This window comes from Protopterus annectens, chromosome 6.part1 (genome assembly GCF_019279795.1).
Source record: "Protopterus annectens isolate FY-2018-M chromosome 6.part1, PAN1.0, whole genome shotgun sequence".
Lineage (NCBI taxonomy): Eukaryota > Metazoa > Chordata > Ceratodontiformes > Protopteridae > Protopterus > Protopterus annectens.
This window is the reverse complement of record NC_056738.1, coordinates 275,587,659-275,609,043: the sequence shown is the minus strand read 5'-3', so window position 1 is coordinate 275,609,043 and position 21,385 is coordinate 275,587,659. Positions and strand designations below refer to the sequence as shown.

The following is a 21,385-nucleotide window of genomic DNA, read 5'->3' as shown; positions in this document are numbered from 1 at the left end:
CAATCGTCCCCAGACTGCCTTCAGAGTAGGACAGTCGGGCAACCCCTCAGGGCTGCTGACCGGGTCTATCAGAAAAGGGTTCCCTAGACCCTAAATTCCTGGGATCCCCTCTACCTCTGGGTCGGCATCGATCTTGTCCCCCTCTGCCTCTGGGGGAATAGCTGTCCTGAGAATCCCGGGAAAACTGAGATTTTTGGAACCACATCTTCTTCTGCCCTCTTTGATTCCTAGAGAAGGACCGCTGAGGGTTAGAGAAGCGGACTCCGATGGCAGACAAAGTCTTCCTGTCCTTTTCGCTCTGGACCAGTGTGTCACGTACTGTCTTCCCAAAGAGGGAAGAGCCGTCATAGGGAGCGTTGATAAATGACACCTTGAAAGGGTCCGCAAACTGACACAATCTGAGCCAGATATGACGCCTCATGGCTATGCCTGTCCCAGCCACTCTAGCTGCTCCTTCCGTGGCATGGGAAAGTAGCCACATAGGTGTATTCGAGACAGATTTCAGAGTAGACATTTTCGCCGAAAACAGCAGTTTGTCCTGCGGCGATAAAGACTCTGGGGGAGACTCAGCGAATTCCGAAGCAAGGTCTCGCTGGAGTCGAATCACATGTGCCAAATAATTCAGCGCACGGATAGAAAAAGTCGCTGAAGAGTATACGCGCTTCCCAAACCTATCCACCGACCTGGACTCCTTGTCTGGAGGGTGGACTAAGGAATTCTCCTGTGCTAGTTCCTTCCTTGTGGCCGCTGCGACCAACATAGCATCAACTGGGGCTCCTTTCGACCAGGTTGTCTATCTGAAGGAGGAGATAAGACCTTGTTAAGAAGTTTGGGGATGGGCTCTACGGTGTCAGGCTCCTTTCATGCCCTCATGGTGATGAGGTCCACCAAGAGGTCTGCTGGTGGGGACACCCAGGAAGTAGATGGGCCCGTGCCAAAGGCCTCGAGGAACACTGACTCATCCCCAGAAGATTTTGGGGCCGACCAACCTCCCCTCTGGCGGAGGATTTCCATAACTTCTCCGAAGGAGACATCTTCGGGAGGTGACCTGGGGGAACCTTCTCCTTCATCTAAGTCAGTGGTGAGGGACTTGGGGGAGTCCAGTTGCCTCCTTTTGCACTTGCGCTTGCGGTGGCCCTCTTCAGTGGGACTTTGAGAAGGGGATCTGTGAGCTGCAGGGATTTCCACGGGGATAACACGATCCATAATAAAACACCAAATATCTAAGAACTCGAAACAAAAAAATACACCAAACTCCAAGCAGATAGGAAATACCAAACACGGAGATGATAGAAAAAGTTTTCCTTTAATAACATGTCCTGGTGCCTCGGCAATTCGCCTTCAGTGGAACACCTTACCATACAAAAAACATCTCGGTATACACAATTAACCCATTAATCAATCAATACATTAATCAATTTGGAATTTAAAAGTATAGCAACTCAATATTGTCTTAAAAATTCATGACAATGTTGCACAACAGCATTGCTAAATTTAAATACATACTAATACATACCTACAACTTATGCCTTAATACAAAATCAAAAATATTATTAACAATGCAAAAATTTCGACAATGCAGAATTTTCATAATGGAATCCCAGTGTCTAAATTCATGCCCCTCGGATATAAAGTATGATAATCAAAAATCATTTTATATTCTAATCTATTGAGTTCAATTTTGAAATTACCAATCTCAAAATGTGGTCTAGCCAATGCACTAAAAATAAATCCATCACTATTACCATTGTGCACATTAACAAAATGTGTGGCCACGGGGCTATCCATGTTACTCCTTCTCACATCTCCCAAATGTTCGAGGATGCGAATTTTTACTTTTCTAGTAGTTTGGTCAACATACCAAAGTGGCTTGGCACAATGACACCCAAAAATATAAACCACCCCTTGTGATGAACAGTCAAACTTCTCAAACGCTTGATACTTTTTCCCATTAATTTTCTTTCCATGTAGATTTCTAACCCTATGACATACAGAACATCGTCCACAACATTGCATGCCAACATTCGAGGCATCTGTTGAATAATCCAACTTCCTAGTTAACAATTCTATTAAATTATTAAATCAAATGTAGGAAAAAAGTAATATGTCTAGGAAACAAACAACCAACGGTCACATTATCACAAACTATATGCCAAAATTGTTTGACAATATTCTCAACTATCCGTGGAAATTCAGAATACCTGGATATAAAAAATAATCTATCCTGTTCACGTGAAGCTGAGCATTGTTTGTTGTAAACATCTCTTGTTTTCTGTCTTCCACACAACCTATCCTTAATTCCTAACAACATTGTCTCCGAATAACCTCTGGAAGAAAGTCTTACAAACACCTCACTAAGGACTTCATCCCACAATTTTAAGTCAGAGGTGTTCCTGAGGATTCTTTTAAATTCCCCTTCAGGCAATGCTTTGATCAAATGTGGAGGATGCATGCTGCTGGCATGCAAAAAATTATTGACCGAGGTGGGTTTCCTAAACGGTCTGTGTTGCACCTTATAATCCCCTCCAATGTAAAATTCTACGTCCAAGAAAGATATTTTTTCTCTTGAACATTCAAAAACAAAACTATGCCCATGTGAGTTTTTGTTCAAATCCTGTATAAAACCATTAAACAAAGATGATTTTCCCTTACAAACAAAAATGAGATCATCAATGTATCATTTATAAAAAACAACATTGTTAACAAAAAATGCATTCTGAAACATGAATTCCTTCTCAAATTCACCCATGTATATGACTGCATAGGTGGAAGCAAAGGCCGCTCCCATAGCTGTTCCTTTAACTTGAAGGTAAAAATCCTTCTTCCACACAAAATAATTGTGTGTAAGACTATATTTCAACAAAGATAGCAGAAACATGGTACGAGGGCCTTCGCCCATCATCTTTTTCATGGCTTCCAGGCCCCAACACTTGTCAATGTTGGTGTATAAAGAAGAAACATCAACTGTGGCCCAATATAATTCTTCATCCCACATCATCCCACGCAGTGCACCACAAACATCCTGGGTGTTTTCTACATGGGAAGGTACCCTAGACAAATAGCTTTTAAAGTGAAAAACAAGAAATGTATTTGTTCTTTCTATGTAAGAACCCACCCCCGAGATGATAGGTCTCCCTGGTGGGTTAACCATACTCTTATGAATTGTGGGAATTACGTAAATGTAGGGGTGCCTTGGTTCCCTCGTCAATAATTTTTTAACATCACTGTCCGAAAAAAATCCAAGTTTCTCACCCCTCTCAAGCAACTCAACAAGTTCATCTGTATACTGTCTCAGCGGGTTATAATTCAACTTCCTATAAATATCTTCTCTAAGCAACTCTTCAATAATGCTATCATATTTTACATTATCCATAACTACCCAATTGCCTCCTTTATCAGCTGGTCTCACAGTCACTGTATCTAACTGGGTTCTAAATTCCTTTAAAGCAAACCACTCATCTTTAGAAAGATTGAATACCCTATCTTTTCTACAAAAATCTAAATATTCTCTTTCAATGCTTGCACATACCACATATTTAAATGCATTAATGGCTGTTGAACGTTTCGGAGGCAAAAAGGCACTATCATTAGAGAAATGTGGCAAACAAATACGTGTGTAACCTGCCCCAAACATTCCATCACCTGAGATATTCCCATCATCATATAAATTTTCACTTTCAAAAGACATTTCATCATTAATATCATAAATACTTAAATTTAGCAATTCATCGTCTTCTTCTTCTTCAGCAATAACATTTGAAGTTTCAACGTGTGTGTTTGAATTGCGTTAAAAAAAATATACCTTCAAATTCAATTTGCGGACAAACCTTCTAACATCCAGAATTACGTCCGCTAACATGGGCAGTTTTGTAGGTATAAATTTAGTACCTTTATACAAGACACTACAAAATTCCTTGGACAAATCAACATTGGAAAGGTTAATTATGCTTAAATTATCACAACTAGTGGAACAAACATCCTCACAACAAACATCATTAACAAGAAAGTCCGGTGAATTCACATTAAGGTCGAAATCACAACCAAAAGTGTTATTGTCAATACAAACTGATCCCAATAGATGGGAAGTACCAAAAGGTCTTACTTTTGATCACAAGGGGTGGTTTATATTTTGGGGTGTGATTGTGCCAAGCCACTTTGGTATGTTGGCCAAATTACTAGAAAAGTAAAAATTTGCATCCTTGAACATTTGGGGGATGTGAGAAGGAGTAACATGGATAGCCCCGTGGCCACACATTTTGTTAATGTGCACAATTGTAATAGTGATGGATTTATTTTTAGTGTATTGGCTAGACCACATTTTGAGATTGGTAATTTCAAAACTGAACTCAATAGATTAGAATATAAAATTATTTTTAATTATCATACTTTATATCCGAGGGGCATGAATTTAGACACTGGGATTCCATTACATTGTCGAAATTTTTGTATTGTTAATAATATTTTTGATTTTGTATTAAGCATAAGTTGTAGGTATGTGTTAGTATGTATTTAAATTTAGCAATGCTGTTGTGCAACATTGTCACGAATTTTTAAGACAATACTGAGTTGCTATACTTTTAAATTCCAAATTGATTAATGTATTGATTGATTAATGGGTTAATTGTATATAAGGAGATGTTTTTTGTATGGCGAGGTGTTCCACTGAAGGCGAATTGCCGAGGTACCAGGACGTGTTATTAAAGGAAAACTTTTTCTATCATCTCCGTGTTTGGCATTTCCTATCTGCTTGGAGTTTGGTGTATTTTTTTGTTTCCTTGGGGAAAAAGGCCTGTGGATCCTCTGGCAAGGGCTGTCCCTGAGACAGGATGAAGGGAGTCGTTGCCAAATCCAGGGGGGCCTGGGTGGTATCTGAGGGAACGAGCTGGGGTCTCAATCCCCGAGAGAGAACAATCTCCACCACTTCGAAGGCCGAAGGAGAAGTCCTCCCCGGATCCGAAACGGGGATCGGGGCCGATGACAGGGTAGCCTGAGGTCCAAGGGAACGGATCGGGTCCAAAAGGGTCGGAGCAGAAGAATCCATTCCCCCGGGTCCGACTCCCTGTCCACGGCCCAAGAGTCACTCGGATCCGAGCAGGTCGGATCCGAGGAACTCAAGGTAACAGCCGGAGTCGAGGTTGGAGGAACTGTCGGCGCCAAGCTACTAGCTCCAAAGAACCTCGGATCCAAAAGCCCCAAAGCCGAAGCACGGATCGGGGAAGGAGAGATGGGGCAGAAAAGAGGCATGGAGGTCGCCCCTCCAGTGGGAGAGGGACCTGGCAAGACTCCAATCTGAATTTGGGTCTGAAGAAATCTCCGCATCATCCTGACCATATCCATTTCCGATAGGCTCCGAGTCGATCTCGAAGAGGCCACCGACTCAGATCTGGCTGGTCTGTGCAGAGGGGTGGAGGGCCTCGGGTCCGAATGTTCCAACGGCTCCGGTGAGAAACGTGGTGACCGGAGCCAAGGAGAAACAGACCTCTTGGTCTTGGATGGAGGGCTGAGAAAGAGCTCCCTGTCTGGGGATCTCTTGCGATGCCTGTCTTTCTTTTTCTCCCTTTCTTCTCTGCGTCTTTCCTTTTCCTTCTCTTTATCTTTGTCAGCTTCGCTGACCAAAGATCTGTCCTTAGAGGGCTCATCGCCAGACAAAGAGGGAGGTTGAGTCCCTGTCTGGGGGGGTGTACTAGAGTCCGAGGCCGAGGCAGAGTCCAGCATGGCAACTGGGAGAAGGCCTTTGGTGACTAGCTTGACCTTACGATCCCTAAGGGCCCCGGGGTTGAAGCCTGAACAAATAGCACACTGGGTGGATAGATGTGCTACTCCTAGACATATCACACACAGAGTGTGACCATCAGCAGGGGAAAGCTTATGGCCACACTCTGTACATTTTTTGAATACAGGCATTGGCTGATCAGCCATAGTCCTGCGTTCAAAGGTAAGGATACTACCTTTCCACAAAAACCACAAACACACAAGTAGGGGAAGGGCAGGCCTAAGAACTACTCTACTACCAACAAAACTTTTTTTTTTTACACTAACGACCAACGAGCTACTAAAGAAGGGGAGGAAGGGTAATCCTACACAAGCACACTAGATATAGACAAAAGTTTCCACTTACTATCCCTTTTTTAGCTCAGAGCAAAGGAGTCCACGATGCACACTACTGGCACAGCAAACGAGATCTAAGGGAAGATAGGAGATGGTAGGGCATTATGGGTAAGGGGAGGAGCTCAGAGCTTGGAGCAGATGCTAAAAAAGAGTTGCCAGCTCAGATCCGATATGGATCCGTATACCCACAGGTTGCAGATAAAATGAAGTTAACTACTTCAGATGCTTATGTTTTCAGAGTGTAATGGGTTGGCAGACTTTAAAAATTCCCTACAAAGTACTCTGTCATTAATAATAGGAAAGCAAATGACTGTAACTAAGGAATTTATTTTTATGAGCTGGCATACAAGATCCTAATTGCCTACACATAGTAAAGCCTTGTTAAGTTTAATTCTGGTAGCTGCCAAAAAAAGCAATTACTAGAAAATGGAAAAATGGAAATCAAAGTCTAAACCAACTGTACTTGAAGTAGTGAATAATGTAACTGAGATAAAAAGTACATGAAGTGGGATCTTTAGAAAAAGGTAGGAGTCAGATATATAGAACAAATGGAAATACATTCAGAAAAATGTTTTGGAGGAGAAATGAGGTTTAAGAGAAAGCAGGAATTGAACAATTTACATAATGTTGTACAGATTAAACTGTATAGAAGAATATATGTGATGTAAAATGTTTGCAAATGTGAACCTGTTAATATGGTTTAATTACTTTTATAGACATCTAAGTTTGCTTATGTCACAAACGATAATTCTATAAAGGTGTTTTTTTTTTTAAGTTCTAGATATCAGATTAGAAAAAACTTGACCCTATTCTTTTCTCTCTAAAATTCAGCACAGCTGGGTTAAGCATCCGAAGATGACATTTGCTGGCTCCAGATTTATCAGCCGTGGATAGGTGTACAGTGGCATAACCTCACATTTATATTCTGTGATAAGCATAAAAACAGCACATCTGTCATAATTCAAAGCAATAACAAGAATCACCCTGGTATAAAGACTGATCTAGTCAACAAGACCAGCCTAAAATTATTAAAGTGTGAAAGAACAGGAAGACATTAAGGCCTCCCACTTAGAAACTCTCCTGACTAAGGTATCCAACAGAAAAACACTATTTTCAGGTAAAGACTGGAATAACATGTTTCAAAATACTGCATCAGTCTCAAGATAGGCTGATTGTCTTTTGGGAGACTTAAAATATAACACGACTTTCATAAAATAATTCACTGTAGGAGTTATACCAAAGGTAGATTCCCAAGACAAGCAAGCTACCAAAGCAGAAAACTGTATCTGAACAGATGAATATCAAATATTCATGTTGAGAAGGAGTGACACATATTTCAACACCAACTGCAAATCTGTTTGTGTGAAAAATGCATCTTCCTTTTGGTTCCATCACATAAACCTATTCCATTTCAATGGACAAGATGTTCTTGTGGTCTGCTTCTTGTAAGATCCAAATCCCCTCTGATATGGATATATCTGTGTTAGGCACCAGACCATTACAAATGCGTGGTAAAGTGCAAACTGTGAAATGATGGCTGAAAAACCCTAGCCTGATGTTCCAGCAGTACTTCATTTCAGAGGAACAGTCTCTTGGACAGTACTGCATTCTCTAAGAAGAACCAAGACTGCCTTAACCAACACTCAGATATCAGTATTAGCTGTGTGTCCTTTATTTTCATTATAAAAGAACTCATGAGATGGGGTTGCAAAGCAGTGATGCAGCATCTTGAGAGCTTGACCAAAACTTCAAAAACTGGACAGCGCATCTTACGGCAAAGTGAAGCCTCTACTTAGTTCCACAGGATAATGACAAGAGGAAAATCAGCCCTGGATTCAGATAATACTACTGATAAGAGACACACCATGCCACCTAATCTGTCTACTAAAACACTGATTTTCCTTGAGATGGTCTGCCACCAAATGTATCACAAGGGATAAGGACAGTCCCACATAATCATGGTGAACCTGCATAGCTGGAAAGAGGGGATGCTGGTCTTACTGTGATACTGTCCAAAATATATTGAAGAACTCTCTCAGCAGATAAATTTTGAACACTGAAAAAAATAACTGCAAATATCCGTAGCAGAATCATGTGCAACTCCAAATGAAATGGAGACTATGAACCTTGCACCAACCAGACTCCATAGTGAGGTACCCAGCTTATGTCCAGCACATGCACCTTCAGGAATTGAGGATGTGAGAAAAACTAAAATGCCCACCTATGGTCACCAGCATCATTTAGACCTACCAACAAATCCTCTTCACAAAGAAAGGAATGATTTTTAATAATTTCCCCAAGGGGTGCAGACAATGGCTCCAAAAACTCCACAGGTAACACTGATTTTGAAAGGCAGAGGGGAGCAAGTTGCTTTGCTTCCTAGATCCTGTGCTGGATCAACAAAATCACATAAGACTCCATTTTAGGATGCCTGATTGAGATCTCAGTCCACTCAGTCTGAAAATCTGTACATTACATTTGTCTATACTGAAACCAATTAATATCCAGGTGGTTTCAGGCTGGATTAATGATATCACAGATCACAGGCTTCCTTGGGAGATGACCAACAGCATCATCTCTTTTTCCCCCACAGTTACGGATTATGTCATTAAATTACTGCGAATGGAAAAGGAAAAAAAGGACAGTCATCTAGTGGACTACATGATCTTTAAGGTTTTGTTATCTTTTTTGTCTCAAAGATCATGATCACCATGATTCATCCTTAGAGGCAAAGACAGAAACAGAACTCCCACTCTTCTTCAATTCTGGATTAGTATGCTTACATGTGGATGATGTGCATGGGATCATATGCACAAGCAGTAACTGCCACATATCAGTCAACAAGGTAATTTATCTTCCAGTGGTGGTGTGAGGAAAAAGAAGGCCTGCACTGAGATCACTGTCAACATCAGGCCAGAGTCCCCAGGGATGTGCTCCTGTACACAGAAAAAGGGGTGACATCAAACTTTAAAAAACTGTCTGAAGTCCAGGGCCTGAGCAGAGATCCTAGCTCAGAAGGATCTGGTGGAAAAAACTCATTTTGGGTCACTGAAGCCTGGGGAAAATGGCCTTTATTTTAGGCTACAAGTGAGTATCGGTCAAAGAACTTCTGAAATTGCTCCTGGGGGGGGGGGGGTGCTCAGGGGTCAGACATATTCCCTGTTATGGCCCTTGACATTGCTAGTCACATCACTGAAGGACAGGCATGCCTCCGGCTTTAGAAGCTTCTGATAAAAATTGCTGAAATTGAGGAGAGAAAGGTAAAATCAATGTAGAGCCAAAACAGAGGGATCATGATGCTCTATCATTTTTGGCAGCTAGTGATATTGATTTCTGGTCCCAAAACAAACAAACAAAAAAAAAAAAGCAACTTCTCCATTGATTCTAATTTATCGTCTGGTAAATGCAGTCAGACGTACAAACTCTATGCTTTTCAGGCTGCAGGAACAGTTGCTTTTCAGTAATGTGCATAGCAGGAAATCCAAACTATGTACTCAGCAAAAAAAAAAAAAAACCTATATATATATATATATATATATATATATATATATATATATATATATATATATATATATATATATATATATATATATATATATATATATACATATATATATATATATATATATATACATATATATATATATATATATATATATATATACATACATACATATATATATACATACATATATATATATATATATATATATATATATATATATACATATATATATATATATATATATATATATATATATATATATATATATATATATATATATATATATATATATATATATATATATATATATATATATATATATATATATATATATATATATATATATATATATATATATATACATATATATATATATATATATATATATATATATATATATATATATATATATATATATATATATATATATATATATATATATATATATATATATATATATATATATATATATATATATATGTATTATCACTGCATGCAACCCTTAACCCAGAGGCAATACCATCAGGCTGAAAAAGGCATGCATGCCACAAGCATGGGAGTCTGAGATTGCAAGAAAAAATTATAAACAAGGGAGCAATAATTTTGTTCCTAAATCTTCTACCACTACAGAGGGCTCCTTTAAAGGTTCCAGTGTAAGTCACCACATTATAAAGCACTGTGGGGTTGTGCCCCACCACTGTTTATATATTATATTATATTATATTTCCACTCAAAAGTCGCACTGCCTTTAAGAATGAGAATACCGGTTTAGGAGAAATTTGTATTTATAAATATATGCTTGGTTATGAAAGTAGTGATGTTTTGTATTCCAGTGAACTCTTTCAAAGATAGACCTTTGGGGTGTGAGTAAATGTCACTCTGTACTGATGGGGATATAGTACTGATGAGAATATAAATCTCATCAGACAGTACATTCTGAGGTTCAGAAATCCTGAGTATTGAGGCAGCAACTACCAGCAGTAACCTTGTAAGAAAGGAACTTTGTATTGCAATAACTTGCAGGCCCAAACAGTGGCAAGACCATGATCTTCAGCACAAAATTCAGTTTCCATCAAGGAAGTAAGTTCCTGATGGGAGATTTCAAGCAAAATATCTCCCTAAGAAATGGGCAAGCTACATCCAGCTGTGCATCTAGTATATTTTTCACAGGACACCAGGATGTCAAAATGGCTGACGTGACTCAATGGATAATCAAGTCTAGTCTCAAGCAAAAGTTTGAAGTAAAGGATAATGTTTTCAACTTTTTATGAAAATGGATCCATCCCCTTGAAGTCCAAAAAAGAATACAATTTTGAATGTATGGCTATGGAAGCAGATTTACTGGCTATTAGACTTGGAAGACTTAACCTGACATTTCAAACTTGGCAAAGCTTATCTGTTCAGGATCAAAACTTGCAACTTCAGGAAATTAAGGATGGGATGCACCCATGTGTCTTATATCTATATTAGGAGATATCTAGCATTTGGGGGTGGTTATGGTTTAGTTGCTAACAAATTGTGGACGAGGGGGACCCCGAGCTGCCATAATCAAACGAAAGTAAGAAAGTACAACTGTCTTTAGTATCTTTCTCTCTCTCTCTTTGCCTTAAGAAGTGTTGTATTAGACATAAAAATAAAAGGCATAGACATACTCTGCTTGCCACAAAAGTAATAGTTATCAAATAAAATGACACTAAATCCTGTCTCTAGAAAATGAAAGTCCTGCAGCTTTGCATTAGCTATGGAGTGTAAAAGTACAAACCCTTTTGACAAAAACAGATGAGGGCCTGTAAAGGGAGTATTAAGAGTATTTTGCTATAGCTATGCAAAGAAACCTAAGATCTTTAGAAAGGTATGATTACTTATGTTGCAAAAGACAACAGATCTGAGCTGTACATCTGTGGCATTATGGACTATGTAAAGCGTGGCTGTACTAACTATTGAAAAGCTGAACAGAAAACTTATTATCTTGTTGCAGACATACTCATCCTCACTGGACTCCAGTACTGGGCCTGTCTCTAACAGAATAATATGCAACACTGACAACAGTCATAACAGTTACTAATTTGAGCTACTTAGGCACATGCTAAGAACATAATCTCACCTGACTAATCTGTCCACCTAATCTCATAGACAGATAAGTGAAGCATTTTGGTGTTGTCTGTATTTTTGCACTGTCTGCAACATGGCAAAGTCACAACTTATTTTCTGTGTGACAAAAGAAAACAAGAAGACACCCTTTTTTTTTGTTTGTTTTCTACATGGCTATAAGTCCCTTCTTTGGGAAATTGGACCTTTAGGAGGAACTCTTGGCCGAGGTTCCAGGTCAAGGTATTCCAGGAGCTTGCTGTGAGTATTATCTTGCACACATCCCCCAGTAATACATCTCCTTTTTAACTGATCTGAAAAGGGCATCAAAGGCCTGATATTTAACGTATAAGAAGTGAATCCCAGCACTCAAAGAATATCACACCAAAGGTGAAGAATCTGAAGATAAAGTAGATACTTATAAGCAAACCTCAACATGGCTCTCCATTTCTCTGTCAGTGCTCAAAGATTTCAGGAAAGAAAGGTTAATTCACATCATACAATCCAACCAAAGATATGGATTCCAAGTGAGCAATCTAATTTTTTAGACCACTGGAGATGTCAATAATTCTGAGAGACAGTTAATTAATTAGGAAGGGTATAATTGCAAACCAACAATCAAAAGACCCACTAACAAGGACTGGTTTGTGTCTCTGAGTAAAGTTACAGATACTTTAATCACTGCCTATTTATGCAGCAAAGTGATACATGATGGATTGGGAAAAGAGTAACACTGATTTATGATGAAATGGGACAAGGCCCTTCTCTGAATACCTACGCTGATTTTAATTTATGTCTTCAATGAATTGTCCATCAACATAAAACGCATTTGCTAAAATATGTATAAACTCCAATGGGTATCTTTTAACCTACAGTACTGTGGTAGGAAGGCTACAGCGCTTCTCACTAGAAAGGGACAAAGGAGACAGAAGCAATGTAGAATAACTGAACTAATCACTGACTATGAGGAATATGATAAAAATGATGGACTTCACTCTGAAAGCAACACTGCAAATATTTTACTCCTTAAAGAAGACCTAACTTTGTGTTTCTTGGAGGCATCTGTTTATGATGATGTGTAACACTAATACTTTTTCCTGGTTAGGAAGGAAGAAGGGCAATTGTGTTTCATTTCCTTTTTAAAACTTCATTTGTTTTTCTAAGAAGATCTTGAGGATTTTGATTCAATATATCAGGGTACTCTTGTTAAATTTCTGACAAAACCAACATGACTTTACATTATGGTCAGGGAAAAACAATAAAGACCAACAGAGTAGCTGCCCATTCCGGTCATTTCTGACAATTCCAGAATCAAAACAGTGGTTCAAATAATTTTTCACATGAGATACTGAAGAAACTACTCCAACATTAATTGAAAAAAAAATGCTTTCATAAAAAAAGAAAGATGTCTTCTTCTCTGTATTATCACAACACGTGGTAAAGAGGAACAGAGAAAATTGTAGGAAGGGTTCTTTAATGGTGCTCCTTCACTGCCAAAGGTGAAATAGCCTAACAGGATGCACAGCTGAATGCTCATCACCAATAAGTCCTGTGACTCTTCTGAAAGATGTTCAAAAGATGTACATACCTGCTGTTTGTAACTATTCCAAAGAACAGTAAAATAATTCCTCAGTTTCATTAAAAGCATTTTTATCTTCAAGCAAAATCCTCTCACCATTAATTAAAGGTAGTATTACATTGTGAGTCTGCCTGATTCATACATTCTTCACTACCAGTTTTAATGTCGGTAGTAGCCTGATTATTTTTAGTTAATGTAAATGATGATTCCAGTGTAGTAATGAACAAGGACAAGCATATTAATCTAAACATAATTTGCTAAAGTCCCATTAACTAAACTCTACCCAGTAAACATAACAATGATTTATTTACTATTTTAGATTATAAGGAATGGAACTCAAACCATTACAATAATGTGAACAAGAAATATCTGTTCAACAAATCAAAAAGTTTATCTGCAGCTACATTTTAAAAGTCTAAGCCTTGTCTAAACTTCTGAAGGTTTATATCAAGACAGCACACTTAACTACTGCCTGATCTAAAGGTTTTGCATATTCTGAGAAGTACATAATACACTTTGTACAACAAAAATATTAGTTTTTACAGTTTACAAGTAAAAAAGTATAGTTTGCAAAAACCAACAAACTAGATAAAACAAAGAAGCCTTTATTTCTTGTAAAGTAACTAGCATCTTGGCCCTATGCCCTTCTTAGTTAGAAACATTTAATAACATTTAACCTGCTGTATATGCTGGACAGCAAACATTCAGGCTATCAATAAATTCTTGACTGTGTAGAGAGAGGAGACGAAGAATTTTAGGAAATCATTAATGCAGTGATAACAGGACCTGAATTCAATTGGCTTATTGTAGCCCTGAGATAATTACAAGACTTGCGTTCACACAGCTTAATGAACCTTAGGACACAAAATCAGTATAGCAAGAAGGAGAGAAGAAAGCAAATTTCACAACTTTAACAGGAATGCCCTAATACATATTACAATGAATGTTTCATTGTTAACTCGTTCTCACATCAAGGTTGTAGGATGTTGAGTTTAAAGATGTATTGTGCATTGCTCTTACAGACAGCATAGATAACATCTCTGACAAGGTAAAATGGGTCATCCTAAATAAACAAAATAATCTGAGTCGTAGTTAAATTTCATTCTACTTGTGCTCACACATCTTTATCCATTAATAGAATGGTCTAGTGAGTAATCACATTTGAGCACATATTATGTACCCAAGGCACATCTGTACATCACAGGCCTGGTTTGCGGTATATTGACTGAGTAATATTGACAGACTGAATTCTTGCTATACAATGTCCCAACTGTTATGTGTTTCAAACTAAGATGGCTACAGAGTGAAATCACTAGTTACAATGTATGAAATAAAAGCATCCTTGTTTTAGCTGCATACATTTTTTTTGTTGTTGCTGGTAAGTACCATTACCACTGTGTCATAATACACTGGTGTTTATCAAATACACTACCTAAAAACCTGCAGCATTACAGTGTCAACAGAAGCAAATTTCTTGTAATAGATATTTAGTAGAAATGTGTCTATGTTGTTCTGAGTTGATAACACAGATTTCCTACTGACGTAAAATAATCTTGGTCTGGGACATTTTGATCAGTAATTTACAACCAGATATGGGTGAAAAAGATGTTACATTTAAAATACCACCTCCTCTTTAAATTATGGAAAATGTATTAGACAGTCCCTTAATTCTTAGTGTTTAAGACATGGCAAATCTCCAAACAGCAAAGACTATTTTAGAAGTGTATTCTATCAATTCTTTTTATCAACTAGATCCCAAATCAATGCTGTTGAAAAAGAAAGCTTGAAAAATACTGACTAAATATATCTCATCTTTTTGCTTGACAGTCAATGAAATTCTGCAGTTCTTCTCTTAATTCTGTTAAGACTTCAGTAAATTGCATATATGAGTTTTTTTTCATTATGGCCAAGAAAGTAATGCCCTTGTTTCATCCATTACAATGTAGCTTAAACAAATTATTACATCACATTTGTAATACACTTTCTAACTTGACATGAACTAATATTTATAAAACATTTTCATTTGCTCTTTATCATTAGCTTATTTGATTTTCAATTTAAAAAAAGTTTATCAATCAATCTTTCAATACAAATGGGAAAGTACCATGGTCAGGCCATATTAAATGATCAGTCAAATCAAGCTGAATTTTATCATTTACTTTATGAAGATATATCAAGACCTTATTCTGCACAGTACCATATATGTTACTTTATTTATATATGTTTTCTTACCTGCTTAACCCATGGTTTGATATTCTTCTTAAGCCTCAGATTCCGGATGTCTGCTTCAGAGCTTTGCATAAGCTTCCCGATCTGTCTGTCTGAGAAACCATCCTGCTTAGCTTTTATTAACAGGTCCTCTGAGATGTTTGCCCTGCACAGTAAAGTAAACAATTTATTTTACCAAAATTAATAGTAGGCTTAATGTAGAAGGATCTAAAATATGCTTAAAAATGAAATGTAATAATCTACAGAACTGAAAGTAATCAACAACACTATATTTTCCTCATTTAAGGGTAGTAAGTTTCAATACATTTAGAGGATATGGTATAAGTGTTAGAGCAAAACATGCAACAAATGAGCTTACATACCTAAGATGGGAACATCACAGAACAAGAAAATATCAGCTCACTAAGGACTGCTACGTTAAAGCAAAAATTCCATAAAAATAAACTGCAGTTCCATATGAAGAGCCACACTAATCCAAGTAAAATTAAAATAAAACACCACATGAAGAGACTTTAGTACAATAAATCCAACTCAAAGATTAATAAATAACAAACACAATTTCCTTCAAAGTAGCCAGACTAAGCACTTTCAGCAATGCCTTCATCAGATCCTGTTGAATAAAAGTACCCACCCACTTTTAAGCAATAGCTAACCCAATCAGATCGTCTCCTGAGTTTTCTGCCTTTCAGCACCGGTTTTAAAGGAACTACTCTGCTGAGGCCAGGGTTCCTATCAGCTCACAAATCCGCTATCTATCGAGTCTCCAGTATTTCAGTTTTGTTAATTAAATCACCTCCTCTAATATTAACATGTACCTTTTCTAGGGAAAAAATAAATTTGTGGCTAGGACACTTTTGAATGTGGTACGCTAAAACATTTGTTTGTATAGCTAATCTGATATCGCTAAGATGGCATAGTATCCTCTCTTTGAATAGTCTGTTGGTTTTGCCTACATAAAATGCTGGACAACAATCACATCTGGCTAAATATATGATATTCTTAGTGACGCAATCCACATTAAGTCCTTAACCTATACTCTTGGCCTGTGACTGGATGTTTAAAACAGTTGCTAAAATCTATACATAGGCATGCCTTACACCTTTTACAAGGAAAACTGCCCATCCTAGAAGTAAGGACACTGGAGACAGAGCCATAGTTATGACATAAAATTCTTTTTAAACTCAATTCGTTCTTAAATGTAAACCTAGGAGTGTCACCCACTATACGTTTAATGTCCTCATCAATCATTAAAATCTTCCAGTTGTCTTTAATAATCTGACATATCGATGAAACGTTATTACTGTATATCAGCAGACATCTCAAACTATCAATTCCATTTTGTTATTCATTACTATCTGATCTTTCTTCTTCTCTTCTCATAGAAAAATATCGTCTCATTCTAGCTAATTTGTGTAACTTAGCTTCTTTCTGTCCTTGATTGACCTCAATTTTCCTATAGCCATGAGCTAGCAAACTTTCCTTAATACATTCTGGCTCATCATTGTGTGTCTCTTTCTCAGTGCATAATCTTGGTGTGTGAAGGAACTGTCCTTTAGTTATTTGTGAGTAAACATGTGTGGGATGAATACTTGTTCTATGCAAAATGTGATTTCTCTAGCATTGTTTCCTGTGTAATCGTGTATTGAACTTTCCGTCTTTATACAAAAGAATAATTATGTCAAGGAAATCCATCTCCTTGTCAGATCTCTGAATATCAAAACTCCAGAAATGAAGTAGTGCATCTCAAGTATTCCAAAAATCTGGAGAGTTCAGTCTTGGTGCCACTCCATAAAATAAGCACATCATCAACGAATCTGCCATAGTGAACAATATAATCTATCCACCTATTAACTTCCTTGAACACAAATTCCTCTTCCCATTGTGCCATGACCAAGTTCACATAACTGTTTGCACATGTTAATTTTTGTTTTGTTAGCTTTTACACACTTGGCCTTGTTGAGATATATACCTAAGATGTTACAGCAGGGCACAGCTCTTAGATCTTAAATGATACATCATCAGCATAACTAATTTATGACAAATACAATACAGTCTGACACTTCTGCGGTGGTGCAGCGGTAGCGTTGTTGCCTCACAGCAAGAGGTTCTCCCGTTCGATTCTCGGCTTGGGTTGGGAGTGCCTTCTGTGTGGAGTCTGCATGTCCTCCCCGCGGTCGAGTGGGCATTCGAAAGACATACGTTGAATGGGCGTGCCTTCGTTGAAGGTTGGGCGTCGGGCTGGCAACTCGACACCATAAAAAACAACTGCCAATCATTAACGGACCGGAGTTCCACTGTGGCGACCCATAACCGGGAAAAGCCGAAAGACAAACAACAACAACAGTTACAGTCTGACATTATTTAAGAGTAACAAGTAAAACATCTTCTTGTCATAAAGAACTAAAACTTTAAAGCAATTTATTTTCCTCTTAGAGCACCAATTTATTCAATTTTTAAAAATGTAATTACCACACATCATTAAACATGAAATAAATGCACTCTTGTGACAACATGATAAGCAGCAGATTTTTAAGAGGAGAATCTGCAGTCCAGAGACACAGAAAAGAGACATAACATGCTATTCAAAGCCTGATCGAGTTTTATTTCAAGAAAGCAGTGCAAAGACACTGCTGACATCAATACTGACGTCCTACATGAAGTAAAGACTCAACAGTAAGAGTCCCAAAACTTAAAAAAATGAAGTCTAACTCTACAAATAACACTGAACTCTGGACATTATTGTTAGATAACAAAAACATTTTTTTTGCAGTAGGCCAAGCTCCCTACACCTGCATTCCCCAGTTTGAGTGGCTGCACCTCCCAACCTCCCCGCTACTTATACAAACTAAATCTGAGATTGCTGTGCCTTCGACAAAAGGGATTTCTCCAAAATACATTACTTTTGGACTTAGTAAAGTTGTCAAACTTAAAAATTGTATAATGTCAAGGATTGTACACAGGGCCCTTAAACATAAGGACACTGTCATGAATCAGATAGTAATGCAACTCATAATGGGATGTTCTCAAGCCCGCCTCCATTTATCCCTCCCAGAAGAAACCAAAGAACCTGAAAGAATGACACGAATCAGCCCAGTGAGAAGAATACTTCAAAACAATGAAACTCTTCTCCACACAAGTACCTTTCCTACATTTTCTTTTTCCCTTTCTTGTACTGTTACATTTTATTATCTTCCTTATTTTCCTTATTCTTACATTTGCTTTTTGCGATTTTGTATATTTTCTAGCTAAATCTGAATTATATATTATACACTTGTATGCTCCTTCCTATTTTCTACTTCATTCTCTAATATGTACATTTTCTTGCATATTTTGTACTGTGAGTATCCTATATGTTTATTGTGGAGATTCTCTCCCGGGCCTCCGCTGAAAAAGGGCACATGCCCAGCCGGACTATCTCGGTAAACGCATGTCAAATAAATAAATAAGAAAGTAAAAATCACCTAGTTCCAAAGCTTCAGTGTTGCTATAGTAAGTTCCAAAATAATCAATCTAACGTATTTGGTTACTCTGACTAAAACTTATGTGCCGCACCAAGCCCTTGAAAAATTGGAAAAAAAATGGGGTTGATGATGGCACCAATGCCAATGATCTAGGATGAAACTGTAACACTAGATCTCTGAGAGAAATTTATGTAGAATTTTGTACAGTAAACACATCCATGCAGCCCCTATCACAAGTGTGGGATTTACAGTATTTGTTCTCACAAATAAAAAATAAAAAAGGAGTTTGACACCAGCAAAGCAAATTAAACAAATTACTGTTATAGTGTTAGTATGTCCTTGAAAGGGCAACCACGCTGCCACCACCTAATTTAGAGGGCGGCACTCAAATACCTCTGCTAACTACATATGCTAACTTCAAGATCAGTGTACCCCAGATTAGGGGAAAAATTCCTGAGGAATGACAACATTGAACTTACTACACATTCCCCCCGATTTGCTATAATCACTTCACAATTCCAAGGACAACGATTATATACTTACTCACTTTGTTTACTGGGTTGATAGGCTGGTCCACAGACCTTTTCCAGCCATACATACATACATACAAATGTTTCAAGCACGGGCATTAAATCCCTTCTAACGTGCCAATATGCCAAAACACTTGTTCCCATAATAAATGTCCAGGCTGGTCTTAAAAATATCTAAACTAGTACTTGCTTTAATGTAGTTTGGTAGTCTGGTCCAAGCATCAGCTGCTCTGTCAGAGAACCAATTAGTACACTTCTCATTCCTATAGAATCTTCTACACAGGTCATCTGATGATTCTCTAGTACTTTTTGATAACCCCAAACATTCCCAAAGGTAGTTGTCCCTAAATGCCCTAGATACCTGAATAAGATCTCCTCTTAAATATCTGTAAGAGACACTGTACAAGTTCAGATATTTTAGTCTTTCATAATAACTTAGATTTTCACATCCATGGATGCCCTTAGTATATGTCCGCTGTACTCTATCCAGTTTATTCATGCTTGTTTTCCTATAAGGTTTCCATATTGTTATTCCATACTCAAGTTTGGATCTAATGTAACTAACAAACAATGACTTAATTATGTTTGATTTCCTAGACTTTATAAATCTTTTTTATACAACCTATAGTTCTATAACTATCATTAGCCAATTTGTTGATATGATTAGAAAAATGCATAGCTGAATCTACCCATATACCCAGGTCCTTAAATGAGTCTACAGTTTCAATCACTGTGTGCTGTATTAAATATTCACCTTTCAGTTTATGTCTCCCAAATCTCATATGCTTAGTTTTTGATGTATTTATCAACATATTATTTTCTTGTGCCCAAATGGTCAATTTAGTCAAATTATTTTGCAGACATGCCTTATCTGTAACACTCGTAATCAGTTTACCCAATTTCAGGTCATCAGCATATAGACTGTAGAACTCCTCAGATGAAAAAGTAAGGTCTGAAAGATACAATCTAAACAAGTAAGGGCCTAGGACAGGGCCTTGTGGGACACCTTGACTGTAACCAAGGATTTCACCTGTCAAGTTGGTGTGTGATATTTGCCATGTCCTATTTGTAAGCCATGCAGCTATCCATCTTATCAAAAGTACATCAATACCTAGTTGTACTAATTTATTGATCAGTGTTTTGTGCATGACACTGTCAAATGCTGAAGTTAAATCTACATAAATCACAGCACAGCACAATTTTTCATTCATAGCTGTTATTATATTGTTGTAGAACATCATGTTACAGGTGGTAATACATCTGTTTTCAACATATGCATGCTGATATATGGTTTCAAGTCCCAACCTATCCAGTTCTGACAATAACTTATCCAGTATTACTTTCTGCATTACTTTTCACAACATGAAAGTAGACTTAAGAGTCTATATGATTCTGGGTTTGTCCTATTCCCCTTTCCCTTAAAGACAGTTTAATAAGTGCATGTCTCCAATCTTGAGGAATCTCCCCATATTTATATGACCTAGTGAATAATAGATGTAATGGCAGTGCAAGTTCTTGCTTAAGTGTTCTCAGGTCATTGTTACTTATTCCGTCTCCTCTCTGCGCTTTGTTTGGATCCAGTTTGCACAGTTCTTTTTCAATATAATCTAATTTGATTCCAGTATCTGGGGTTACCTGGATGTCACTAGGACAACTTACCACCCCTTTTGTGAAGCCAAGCTGTTCTGCATAAGATTTTGTAAATATATCTATAATTTGTTGTGTCTGAGAATAAATTTTAGAATCTGCACACAGTTTATCAATTTGTGTATCTTTACTCCTTCCACATCTTATGTATCTATAAAAAGGTCTCCTATTATGCTCAATATCTTTATATAAATTTTCTTCAAATTTTTCTTGATTTTGTCCGACACTATGCTTAATC

The 21,385-nt window shown here is 37.5% G+C and overlaps 1 protein-coding gene across 1 annotated transcript in view; it reads right to left on the bottom strand.

Annotated features, from left to right (window-relative positions):
* The window catches only part of CPS1 (carbamoyl-phosphate synthase 1), a 531,928-nt gene that overhangs the window by 185,116 nt on the left and 325,427 nt on the right, over positions 1–21,385 (bottom strand). The window contains exon 22 of the mRNA XM_044075706.1: positions 15,513–15,654. Coding sequence (XP_043931641.1) covers positions 15,513–15,654 — 142 coding nt within the window. The remainder of the gene's footprint in view (positions 1–15,512; positions 15,655–21,385) is intronic.